This window comes from Telopea speciosissima, chromosome 1, assembly GCF_018873765.1.
Source record: "Telopea speciosissima isolate NSW1024214 ecotype Mountain lineage chromosome 1, Tspe_v1, whole genome shotgun sequence".
Taxonomy (NCBI): Eukaryota; Viridiplantae; Streptophyta; class Magnoliopsida; order Proteales; family Proteaceae; genus Telopea; species Telopea speciosissima.
The window spans coordinates 78,628,955-78,642,698 of NC_057916.1; the positions used below are offsets into that span (position 1 = coordinate 78,628,955).

General features: G+C 37.2%; 1 protein-coding gene across 5 annotated transcripts; it reads left to right on the forward strand.

The window, feature by feature from the left end:
* Positions 1 to 255: 255 nt before the first annotated feature.
* Positions 256 to 8,494, forward strand: LOC122662932 (protein COFACTOR ASSEMBLY OF COMPLEX C SUBUNIT B CCB2, chloroplastic). 5 transcript variants are annotated; one of them, XR_006333098.1, is made up of 7 exons: positions 258 to 567; positions 659 to 774; positions 898 to 969; positions 5,182 to 5,325; positions 5,483 to 5,636; positions 6,880 to 7,145; positions 8,317 to 8,494. XR_006333098.1 is itself a non-coding variant. In XM_043858647.1 (6 exons), exons 1-6 carry the CDS (start codon positions 318 to 320, stop codon positions 6,959 to 6,961), a joined length of 822 nt encoding a protein of 273 aa, XP_043714582.1. In that variant the 5' UTR covers positions 256 to 317; the 3' UTR covers positions 6,962 to 7,008. The 5 variants fall into 5 exon arrangements, 3 of the variants coding, with proteins under 3 accessions (XP_043714582.1, XP_043714572.1, XP_043714579.1); XR_006333099.1 differs by having other exon boundaries at positions 8,451 to 8,488; XM_043858647.1 differs by lacking the exon at positions 8,317 to 8,494 and having other exon boundaries at positions 256 to 567; positions 6,876 to 7,008.
* Positions 8,495 to 13,744: the final 5,250 nt, after the last annotated feature.

Below are 13,744 nucleotides of genomic sequence, written 5' to 3' on the forward strand. Positions count from 1 at the left end.
GTGAAGGAAAACTTTGTTTTTTTAAAAAATATTGAAAATAATGACTTTTTGGTCATTTTTGGGTTCGGTTCAATTCAACTTCAATCGATCTGATTTCGTTGTACTGGTTTTATAAAACCCAAATTGAATCCAGACCAATGTAAAGATTCGGTTTGGACTGATCAGTCGATTTCAATCCCGGTTTGGGCTGGAAATTTACGGTTTTGGGTCGGGCTGACACAAAGCCGACCCAACCAGCAGAGTCCAGATTGTCTGACCGGATATATGAATAGAGGCATAGGACATCACCTCGCTTATCCCAAAAGAGAAGGGGAGACATGGGGAGTCTCTTTTTAAATTCGTTAATTCAGTTGAGTTTGCCGCCAAGATTTCGCGCCAATCCAGTTACATATTCGTGCCATTGCGTTTCTTTCCTTTATCCCTCCGTATTCAGCAGCACCATTGCTCGAAGTACGAGAAGAACAAGAAGAAAGAGGGATACAACAACCTACGTTCGTTCGGAAGATACCGGAGAACCAAAGCAACAGCAGCAACAGCTAAACCTCTCCGTTCTTCGCTTCACACTTGGTGGGTAAAGAATTTGTCTATTCTATTTCGAAATTGGAAGACAGCTCTCCTACGATTCCGATTATTTATGTTTCTGTTCTTTGGGGTTTAGGTATTCCTGGGTTCGACGAATCCTACCTACCCAGATGGATTGGCTACGGTTTCGGTTCGCTACTTTTCTTAAATCATTTCGTGGGCTCGAGTTCATACATCACTGCAGCGCAGTTGGTATGAAAATAATTTTATTTTCTTGCTCTTTCCCTAGATGAGAATTGAACATTTTGCGCGGTTTCTGTTTAATCATTTAGTTGATTGTAGCTTTGGTTTTGGATTCGTCTTGTTGTTGTGCAGAAATCGGAAGCCCTTGGTGTTTCTCTGGCGGCGTTCTCGGTTGCCCTTCCCTATTTGGGAAAATTTCTGAAGGTATATTCTAGAGTAAATCTGTAATTTTCAAATTTTCTCTCTTATGATGCGATAAGAACATAAACTACAGGAAGTTTTGTTGTATTGAATGAGTTTACAAGAGAGGGGGGGGGGGGAATTCATACCTCTTTTGATTTTCCTTTTTTTTTTTTTAGTCTCCCACGAGGTTTGAACTCAAGATCTCCCCGGAATTGTTTCTTGTAAAGCAAAGTAGTGGGAAGTTTTTACTCTGACATTGCTTATGGAAGAGAATAGAGCGAGGTTCATATTGTATAATAGGGAATTACAAGGGTAGGGTTCTTTGAAAGAAAGACTCATTATGCTCTCTTGTCTCAGGGTGGTTAGGGTAAATTTTCCCGGACTGGGCCGAGTGTCGTGCTGAGGCCTTTGAGTGTGTGGTTTCTTTTAAGGTTTTTCTGACTTTGAAAAAAAAGGGGTTGTGACGATACAAGAACTTTGTTTCCTTCCCCACCTTTAGCCCTCGCGTAAGGGCCATCCTTCCAACCTTGCCCACCTTTAGCCCTCTAATCCAAGACTTGAAAAGCAGACAAGAACTTCTCCAATCATTAAACGTCGGCTAGAGTACTATTACGTGCATTGGGATATGGTAAAGTAGAATATTATATGGTTATTTATCATTATTTTATAGTTACTTATTCAGCATTGTGCGTGAGATGAGTCTTAATAGGACTAGTTATTGAGTCTTAGCGGGTTGAGTAGTTTTAACCATTTGTAGTTCTTATTTATATGGGATAATTAAAGGATAATGGACAGACGTTGAATGTAATTGGTTCCTATGTTTTCTCTCTGAGAAAGGAGGTCCGACTTCCTCAGTAAAGGCGTCATGGCTTTGCCTATAAGGCCAACCATATCATACTACCCTTCGTTATCGCTTCTCTCTCCCACCTATTTTCTCTCTTCTATTCCGTGTGCGTAACAAGTACATGTTTGACATTATGTCCGATGTGCAATGAAGTTTTATTGACGATGGATCATTGGTGTTGTTTCGTTGTGCACCGTCAAAAGTGTGTCAACGGTTAGTTTCTATGTCTTCTCTCTTCGAGAGACACATCTTTTGACCCTCTTGGACAGATGTTTCCAAGGAGTACCTCTCCTCTATACATAGAGGATGTCCTAGACCCTTTAGAGGACATTTCTAAGTATTCTATTCCCTCTCTCTCTCTCTCTCTCTCTTTTGCTTCTTGCCTCTTGTTTTATTGTTTTGAGAAATTTTTGAGTTCCATTCCTTTTATTGATTAAGCACAACCTACGTGTGTTCCGCTATGGCTCTATTAGTGATTGGCACAACTACTGGAAGGCCTAAGAGGTTGTTTCATCTTGGAGGTTGATTCACAAGAACCCATATTGTACCATAGGGGGGCGACTGCGATCTTAAGGAAGCTGACCAGACGACCAGTGGCATGACCCAGCCCCAACAAGTGTTCGTGTATAAATCTCTCCTACATCATGTGATTGTTTCAATTGAAGGATTAAGCCATTGAGATAATTTCTATTTTCTCAATTTACTTGGTATTATTTCCAAATTGTTTGAAACACCCTCAAGAGTATTGTTGTTCATTGCTCAGTGAGGAATTGAATACGAAATTGGTAATCGGTAATTGACGAATAAATAACTGTATAAACAAACTAAACCTAGACTGGACCTACTAAAACCAGATTTCAGAGAGTGGTTCCTTTATAACTGCCTGAATAGCTAAGAATAATGGCAATTTTAGGGATTACAGAGGATCTACTTTGAGGGATGACAAATGTGGAAATTCCCATGGTTGAAATTATTGGAGATCTTTTGCTCAATCCCTATGACTTCCTTATAAGTTGGCAAACCACGGAAGGGAAAGATAGCCCTATTAATTGTTTCTTTATCTTCAAAAATCATTTTATTTTATGATTTTGTAAGTGTCATACCTCTGTATAGGCATTTGTTTTATACATTTATCTTATCATTCATGTGATATAGAAGGAGCCTAGGATGTGAAGATCTAAGGCCTAACTGCAATAATAAAGCTGCCAACATTTATGACAATTGGGATTAGTTTCAGTGAACATATCAAAAGATGGCTTAATCTGATTGAATTTTGGAATTTTTATCCGACCCATAGAAGACTATTTATGCTTATGGTAGATTCAGCAAGTAACCGCCTCCTCCAAGAGTGAGGCAAGAACATGTTAGATGATTAGAATGGAAGGGATTTGTTTATAAGATTAGCAATAAGAGGGGATTATTGTCTTGCGAAATAAAATGTATAATTATATAGATATTAGTAGCTCATGCACAGGAAGCACTCTTTGGTGCTAATAGATGAGGACGGGATTCGAGATTTGAGACTTTGGTTTCGATCTTGGTCGAAATCAAAATATTTTGGATTTCGCCCAAAATTCATGTTTCAGTTGACCATTTTGGTGGTCAAATGGTCATATTTTGGCACGAAACTTCAGGGAAGACCTAAATAAAACATTCTAAACATATTGGAACGTTTAGATTGTGAAAAAAAAAACACACACAACACACACTCAAAATGGTAGTTTGGTTTTGTACCCTAGGTTGGTAGTGCGTGTCGTACTCCAGTGTATACTTTCTCAAATATAACCTATTCTACACCTAATTTAGTATTAGAAAACACGAAATTCAATGAAAACAACTAAAATATGCATTAGGAATGAAGAAAAATCATTTAATATTACACAATGTCAAAGTCCTACAAGTACCTCTGTTACAAGTAGTCAAGTAAAAGTGTACTAGTGTACAACCAAGGTTAAAATGCCCCTACGGAACCGTTCCTCCAACTCTATGTCAGTAGTTAGTGCTAGATAGAGTTCTGGGAAAGCTCGAAACCTTTAGAGGAAAATTGCATATCTTCCACATATCTTACTCTAATGGGAAAAGCTGTCGTTGTAGATGCATTGTAATAGTCCCCAACACTTTGTTCCCTCAAGAAATGTAGGTGAGTTGACAAAAAATATTATATATAGTGTTTTTTGGAGTTTTCCCCCTCTAACAGGAGAATCTACTTGAAACTCCCAAAATGGGTTGAAATTTCGCCCCATTTCTATTGGAACAATGCTTTTATATGTATTGTTTTATATCATTTTTGGTCGAAGTGATACCGAAACCAAGTTGAAACCGAAAATTTGGCCGAAGCTGTGAAATTTTGGTTGAAATTCTACATACTAGTGAGTCGACCTGTGTTTCATTTCGACCTTTGTTGAAATCGAATCTTTTCATGAAATCTCGGTCATTTCAACCGAAATTTCGAACCATGATTTGGGCAACAAAAATCAGATTTAACCCCTTGAGCATGGGAGCATCTTCCAATAGCTACAACTGCTTTATCTTATTTGTCTTTCAGGAGTTGGACATGGCTTTTGATCACTTCTTCATGTCCTTTGCATTTCCTCCTCTGCCTCTTTTGAAATTTTTCTCTATTGCAGGAAATCTTTAAAAATTTTAAGTGTTTATGATCCAAAAGAGATGCTTTCCATTCTATTTTCTAGGTATGTGTTTATGATCCATAAGGGATGCTTGCTATTCTACCATTCTAAGCAATATAGGACACTGACACTGATAGGGGTGTCAATGTCCAATAACAATACGAGGTAACCTGCTATAAAATTTATTTAGACCTATATGGGATTGGGGGAACTGAAAATTCAATATTGGTGGTTGAAGAACTTATGGGATGTTAAACGTGATGGTTGCATAGTTCGAGAGCTCGCAAGATCTCGGATCTCGGTTTCGACCCATTTTTTTAACCCACCTACCACTTAACTACCTCACCTAACTCGACATATCTCGGCGAGATCTCGGGTTGACCCAAAGTTAAGGCTTCGAGTTGGAAAAAAAAAATGCACCAACTCGGCGAGATCTCGACTGGTCTCGGTTTTTCTAAGAACCAAGTTGATACTGAGACCTGAGTTTTAGTTCCTTGGATGGTTGTTGTGTTTGAAATACATGGGATGTTCAACAAGGTGAAGCCTTGAAAATTCAAATCTCTGTTGTGTTGGTTCAGGTTATTGACTTACAGAAAATGGATCAGAGAAGTATGATGTTGCCTGTTTGTTAACTTGTATGCCAGACTGATCTTCCACTTTTCAGAACTCCACTGAGGTTGCAGAGACCGTCTTACCTTAAATCTCAGAAATTTGATGAACTCCGAAATTATGATGCCTGCTGAAACCTTGGACTTCATGCAGGGTGCAACTCTGGCAGATCAGTCAGCGCTACCTGAAGGCAACAAGCAAACATTTATTATGTCAGAAAGTCTCTCTGACATACAAAAGGAAGATTTAGCATGGGCAACATATATTCTGTTGCGCAATACAAACACCATGTCAGTGGTATTATCCTAAACCCAACTCCTACCAAAATGAGAATAATGTACACATGACTGAAATTTTAACTGTGGTTCAAGCATTACTATTTGTTTTTTTATTGAAATCTTAACTGTGGTTTCATGTAGAAACTACCCATTTACATTTGTCTTTCTTTTACCAGCTTATATCTGTTGGAGATGCATTATGTGTACGTGGCTATTGGGGAGCACCTGAAAATGTATCAAAAGCTAGTGAACTTGACTGGTTTGAGAGGAAGATTCAACAAATTGGCTTTTCTGATCTAAAGGACACACTTTATTTTCCTCAGACCTCAGGTAGAGTTTCAACCTTCTTGTAATTCTTCAACGAAGGGCAAGCGTGGCTCCCATTGGATTGGGCTAGTGTTCTCTATTCTTTGGGCTTTCTGTAACATTTTTGGTTATACATGGGAGCAGAAATACAATTTGTTCCACAATGGCATGTTGGATGATTTTCTCACAATAAACAGATAATTTCAGGTAGTCTACGTAATTTGGAGTATTGCCGGCAGTTTCTAGGTTCTTTAAACATAACTGAGGGGTACTCTGGGCATGTCTGGCAACTCTTCTGTTCCATGAGTGTGATTCCACCCATGGAACACTCTGCAAGGATTCTGTTCTACCAGAGGAATTCTTACCTTAAGAAATGTATTAGGTAACCATTTTGCCATCAAGTCCCGCAGTGGTAGAGGGACTCGAATGTGTGAAGAAAGTTCAAATTGGGCCCTCTATTGGTTATACCCTTCCCAAGGCACATGCAAGGGAGGATAGATTCTTGTAAAGTCTGTCAGATCACATTTCCTATAAGAAATGCTTCTCTTCTCTGCGTGAGAGGCAGGTCCTTTTCAGCTCTGGAAATTCTGTTCCAGAAACCCGGTGATTCTGCCTATGTTTTGCTCGCACAGAACAAGAGAACCCCAGAAAGACTTTTGCCAAATGTTGCCAAATGCGCACTCTAATCACTATTTCTACCTACAATGTCAACTGGGTTTGAAATGCTTGGAGAAAAAGAAAAAGCTAGAGATGAAGCATGCGTTCTTTGCTAGAATATGCAAGATAATTCATATCTTACAATTTTTTTTTGGGTATTTTTTGCTTACTGTTTTCTATTTTGGACTTGGACAACCAAGAACTTTCATTGTTCCCTTTTGATCTTGTAATTCTGCTTTTGAAACCATAGCGTAATTGTTTTCAGGTTAGGAAACATCTGAGTTTGACACTTGGATCTTTCTGTTGCAAAGTGAACGATCTCGTCATATAGAGGTCTTGGAAGCTCAATCTCAATGACATTATAGTTGGTTAATTTATATGGTTTTATATGGGATTTACTTGTTTTTCTGTTAGAAGATGTAGTCCAAAAACAAAAATCTTCAAGGTTACTGGTATGGGTGACCGAAACTCGATTTTATGCTGATTGATGAGTGTCCACAGCTGCTTTGGTTGTTTGGCTTGTGTATATTTTGCTAATAAGATTGTCCACAGCTGCTTTGGTTGTTTGGCTTGTGTATATTTTGCTAATAAGATAAAGACTATTAATTAGTGATTGCAGATTCTGCATTTTCGGAGATGCTCCCAAGAGGAACTCAATCTCTTCTTGTACAACCCGTGCTTGGAGCTCCTAAACTAGGTATTGATGAAAGACAGGAAATTATTGGAGGATTCATCCTATTGGCTTCCAGTATGAGTTATGCATACAGTGACAGAGACAGAGCCTGGATAGGAGCTATCTCAAACAAATTCAGAATTATGTGAATGAATTCCTAATGTATCAAGATATCATCTTTAATGCGGGCCCGATCGATCAAGGTGTTCTTTTCTTTAACTTTGTATTTTTCTTCAAGATAATTTTTTACAAGTTTTTTTTCTGATTTTTTTTCTTTTTTAATTCTTTGTCTATCGTTTTAGTGCAATTTGAATTGTGGCTACTAGGAAAGAGTTGATATTTTCCTCCCATTGCACTAACACCTATTGGATATCCCTCTCACTTCATTTGCCTTCTCAAAGGTCATTTAAATTTAACTGTTATACTTGCCTTGAAGAATGCAAAGTTGAATAGACTGCTAATGTTAATTGAGCTAAGCATTTATTTTATAATTGAGAAATAACAATTTCAGAAATCGCTACCTCAAAAGAAAATGGGAAGTAGGAACAAACTGAAGATTTATGCCTATTAAAATAGTCTGGAATCAAAATGTTCTTTTTAATGCAAGAGATAACATGAAAAAGTTACTGTTAGAATGTCCATATTCTAGAATAAAAAATAGACTTTTTAAATAACCATGCTTTATACAAGGTCATTTAAGGAAGAGTGCAATATGCTAAGCTATTTAGTATGTCAGGAATTGGATATGTAAATTTAGCTAGTGTTCTTCATATTCATAGAATTGATATAACTTAGCTAACTTTGGTATGAAATGGTGCAAGTTCTTGGGATTCGACCCTGGAATTTTACATGTTTTTTGTGCCTCCCCCTCCCCCTTCCCCTTCTCTTTTATGACATTTATTACCTCAAAATAATGGATAGACCTACATTAATTAGAATATTAGAAATATGTAGGATTTCTGCATAGAATTACTCACTAACTATAAATTTAGACACAAAGGGTGTTTGAGTAGAATTACATTCAGATTTAGTTTCCTTTCCCTAAATGAGAGCTAGGAAGAACACAAGATTTTAATTAGCAATTAATTTCACATTGGTTGTGCATCCAGGCAAAAGCCTTACAAAAGTTTCAAAATCATTTAGATCATTATATGTACTTAAAAAGAGAAAGTTGTAAAGTTTGATCATCAAATTCGGCCCATATGAGAACTGCTAGGATATCTTTTATTTTGGTCTTGTCAATTGCTTTAGTTCCTGAGAAGTGTTTATTCTCCCAAATATGTTTTGTCCTTCACTTTGAGCATAAGCAAATAACAGGGCTCTTTTCCAATTCTAATTCTCTCCAGTTAGTGTATCTTTCATATCTATGTATAGTGAAATGCATAGTTCAAAGAATAGTGCTGGAGTTAGAAAATGTTTTTGCTCTCAGCAGTAATGTACTTTTATCTGTCGAAGCCCACTTTTAAACAAACATTGAATCTCCTCTGTGCTGTCTTCTCTTCAATTAGATGGGGCCGAAGAAGATCGAGTCTCTACAGAAACTTCTTCAATTCATGCACCAGATTCTGCCAATGAAAGAAGAAAACAGGAGAAATGAGAAAAAACCCTTAAACTAGTTGTTCAATCAGGGTTGAGGAATTGAAGGAAGGAGAAAAATTAAAGCTACAGGTTACCTTAAGCTGCACTATATTCCTGATGGCCAGGATTAGGCCTGGCATAAGGCATTTTACTGCTCTGTTATCTTTTGCTTAAGAGAGTAAACCAGGAGCCAACCATTTTATAATTGGATAAAGACTATATCAATACAGTAACTTCTCATCAAGAACATTTTTGAAACACAGCTCCCTGGGCCAAAGAAGTGAATTGCTGTGCTGGAGGGAAACCCTTTTCCCTGTTTTTTGGGTGTTGTTTTCTCTGTTGAATCTATTGTACATTTACTAGTTTCCTTGTTGATGATGAAATGGAACCTTAACTACATTTTTTCTCGTTCGTAATTGTATAGACAACGATCCCTACATCTGCACCTGACCAGAAAGAGATCCGAACTGAGTATGATCTTAGTAATCGAAATTGGATTGGCCATATTGGTCTATTCATATCAGTATCAATCAAAGCTGATAAAGATCATATTCGTATCAGAGCCGGGCCTTCTCAACTAAAAGATTCTAAAATATAGGTATTCTCTTTCTCTCTCTCTCTTTTTTGTTTTTGGGTGCAGTGCTAGGGAGACTTGAATCACCGATCAAGCTCTTGACGCAGTTTTCCCAAGGAAGTAGCGAACCACCAGGGCAAACCCTGGATCGACTTCTCTTTCTCTTGGTGGTGTGTCTATATCTGATTTTGAATGATTCAAAACACACATACAAAAATCCAAAACCATAACTTAAGTAATATAGAGAAGCATTGGTTGGGCGGTTAAGATCATCATATATTCTGACTATTTACCTACCTCCAGATGTTCACCAAACACTTACGCTATCAATTGGCTTAATAAGCCTTAAATGTGGTTTGGACTGGCAATGGATTGGAATATTGTAAGGATCTAATCTGATTCCCAATAATGGAATAATAATAACAAAACATCATTGTTCTACTCATTCATTATTGATATTGATAGAAACCAAATATGTGTACATCACTATATTATCTATTTATATTTAGATTTATAATCAGAACGAATCAAAATAACTTAAAAAAATTATAGGGTAACACAACTTGTAAAAAAAGTTTTGGTTTAATATTATTATTATTTTAAATGTTCTTTTATCGTTCTCTTATCAGTCCATTTATTGGTTTGGTCTTCGTTTTTTCATGTAAAAAAATGGACAGAGTTTCCCTCCACCCATGGTGAATGGGATTCTATTCATTGTGGGGTGGGAGAGGGCAGGCATGGGTATGGGAGGGTATTTTTATAGATACTACACCCTTTAGTTGGCTGGTTTTGATTTAGTCCAATCTGTTTTTGTCGGCTCAACCAGTCCAATCCAATCTGTTTTGATTGGTTTATGTGTACTGCAATCTTTCATGGCTAACAATCAATTTTTCCCCTTTAGAAGGGGATTGTTGACAGGTTGTGTGGTCTTTACACGAGTGCGGTTTCAATGAAAGCTTGTGAAAGGGTAATCAATAGGGGTTAGATTTTTTTTTTTTTTTTTTTGTAATTTCACGAGGATGAAGCGGTCATTGCACCCTTCTTGTACAAGATGGGCACAGATGCCAAGCAACTTGGCAGTGGCAGCCTTCTTTTTCCCCTTCTAAGAGGAGGATCGCTACCAAACTGTGTGGCCCTTGCACCAACATGGGGATAATGAGAGCTCATACTAACGCATCAGAGATGGGATCTTTCATTTCAAGAGGTGGACACGGGGTGGGGTCGTTATTTTGCCCCTTTTTTTTTCCCATAAAATAATAAACTTAATCTTAAGCCCAAGCCACGTCTGCAATTCTCTTAAGTTATCAAACCAACAAAATGATTCCCTACCCCAACAATCTTATTAATGGTTGATTTGCTCCTCACATCATAACACCATGATCATCTTCTTCTTAGACTCAATACACTCTTAAAATACAATTCTTTCTTCATGTTTCTATTATGGGATTTTCTTACACCCCTTAACCTTAACTATGAAATAGTTTGTAACCTGTTTATCAAAATAAAAAATAAAAAATTTGTAACCTTATGTTTTTTTATCCTCTATTATTTAGAAAGTCATAGGATATACAGATCTTCTACGACGCCCTACCCGTAGCGGTCTGTGCGGCTCAGACAAAGCGTCGTGTGCAATGTCCGCCTTACCCTTGCTCGGGCAAAGGCACTTGGGCAGAGGTAAGGCAAACATTGTGCTCGGTACTCTGTCTAGACCGCACAAATCACTATGGGCAAGGCGCCGTAGAAGATCACGATCTAGTCATAGGAGACTTTTTTTTTTTGATAGAAAGTCATAGGTGACTTACCCACCATGGAATTTATAAACAAGTTAGACGGGTCACATATTAAATTTAAGTCTAAATAGAATTTAAACATGTGGAAAAATAAAACATTGAATTTTAACATATGGGCAATCTTCTTCAATTCTTTTTTCCCTTTAGGTTTGTATAATGTCAATATAAAGTGATAGGGTATTGATTCTTCTCCTTAATTTAAAAAAATCAAATAAATAAAAAGGGAAATGATTCTTGTTTGAGGGCATAACCTCTACTAATGTCCCTCTCAGCCTCAGGCGATAGGAGAGGAGGGGAGGGGTCTCGAACACAAGACCAACATACCTTAGACACCACTACGACGAGTGACACCAACTACCAATCCAAGACCAATGTCCCTCTCTACACGGTACACCCTTATTATTGAATCGATATGGAGCACCCATTGGGTGCAAGACATGAATATCTTCTCTAAATAAAATCACAATAATTTTTTCACCAAATTTAGTTACAATAATTTTTTTTCTTATTAAAAGAAAAAATAATAAAAACCCATAAATAAACCTTTCCATCATATTCACACTTAAATGGCCTTTCACATCATCATATTATAAAGTGGGTAGATTGTCTCCAAATCAAATAATGTTACTACATTGACGACCAACCTCTTTACCCACTTAAAGCCCCATAAATAAATTTGAAAGAACCCTCTCATTCTCTTAATTTTTTATAGGTGAGATGCATTATTAATTCATAATATATATTCACTTTGTTTTCTAATTATTTTTTTAATAGGAGAGATGACTTATTAATTCAAATTATAAAAAAAATATATATTATTTATATAAAGACAAACCCGTCCAACAACCGACCCGCCCAATTCATCCATTGATCCATTTTTTGAATCTATTTATTATTATTATTTTTGCTTGTTCAATTCTCATATACGGTGAAGGCTTACAGTTAGATCGTCTCTTTCGAGCTACGTAAGTAAGGTAGGTAGATTGGAAGGCCAAGATTAATCCACGGCTTGAATCTTGCCACGTGTACGGCGATGTCAGCCTGGTGTAAATCATGTAACAGAGTGTCGGTGGAACGGGTTAAGCGTCGGTGCGTCACCCTAATTTGGAAAATTTTAGAAAAAGAAAGAAAGGGAAACCCTGGATGGTGACGTAGACGAACGACACGTGGACAACGGTGACGGTAGCGTAAGCAATTAGGTGGGGGTAAGGGAGGGGTAATAACGTCTTATAAGATCATTAACATGTGCGTGTTTCTACATTCTAGTAAAAAAAGTCTTGGTTTTGGGAGCTGTCTTTTTTTATAAAGACAAATCTGTCCCTATTCTCCTTTTCATTTTCCTTTAAATACGTATGGTAGAGAGCGCTTCAGATCTCAGATAAATGTGAGAAAAAGTCACAGAAAGGAAAAAGTAGAGGGAGAGGGAGACAGACAGTGATTGTCAAGCAGAGAAGGTAGAGCCTCACACCTGCCACCACATAGAGACTGCAAAAGCAATTTTTGAAGTTTCCTGTATACTTTTTCTTTACTTTCGTACATATATGTTAAAATTACGAAATTGCCATCAACACAAGCTCACGGTAGCTTCTGAGCTTGTCTTTGCCCTATTTGACCTTTCACCACTTTGACACGCAATGAGGACATGACTTGCCTTAAAATGAAGATTGGAGAGGATATATTGGTCATTACAGTGATAGACCACCTACATACAAACAAGTCAAAAAACAAAAAAACAAAAAACATATGCAACCAATGAGTGAAAAGAGAATTATGGAGTGTACTTTAGGATTTAGTCTTTGGTTACCAAGTCTTAGTTTTTGACCCACTGATTAAGTGATGGGATCCAGATCTTCTCTGGCATGCTGTCCGTAGCGGTCTGTGCGGTTCAGATTAGACCGCATATGCAATGACCATCTTATCCTATTCGGGCAAGTCGTTTGGACAAGGGTAAGAAGATCATTGCACGTGCGACGTAGTCTGCACTGCTTAGACCGCTATGAACAACGCGCCATAGAAGATCTGAATTGTAAGTGATGACTTGATATTCGTCGGACACTATACTAAAACCCATGTGGCACAGACATCTTTTCATATTTCTTTTCTTCTACTACATACATACATGATATGTCTAATTATTCTCTATCATGATTTGGGAGTATACATTAACTTGGGTAGGGGGACAAGGAGGACAATGAGTATACCATCTTTGGGTGGCCCTGGGGTTCCAAGGACCGTCCTTGTACGAGGGCCTGATCTGTACTCCACAACGTGATCGATCCAATAGACCTATTTGAATTGAAATTAAAATTGATTTTAGATGTTCTGAATCAATTGATTTAAAATTTTATTTCTAGGTTTTCAAATTTCAGAAGTCGATTCTTAGATTTTTGAACTGATTCTATTTTGATTCAAAATTTTAAAATTCTTGTTAGGGAGGTAAAAACATAGCCTTAGGCAAATAATTTTTGTATCTTCTTACTCTCTTTTCTGTGACCTGTGGATTCTTGTATACAAATTGCGGAAAACTGTTCCCATTAGTTTGGTGTAAGAGATTCTATCTCGACCAACTATTCTCTATAATATAAAAAACTGTCATTCTAAATTAGAATATTTCATGGTGATTTTAGGTTATGAAGAGGGAATGAAACAAATTGATATCTTATGTGGGACCAATGGGAATACACGTTGAAACATCAATAAAGGTAAACTTTTGAATATTTATGTGGGTGAAGCAGTCATTTCGTTCCATCTTAATTTTGAAGTTGGTGTGCTCTTTGGATAGAGGTTTTTTTTTTTCTTATTTTTTTTAAAATTATAATTGTATTATTTTTGGGAGAGAGTTCAACAAGTGGCATAATAA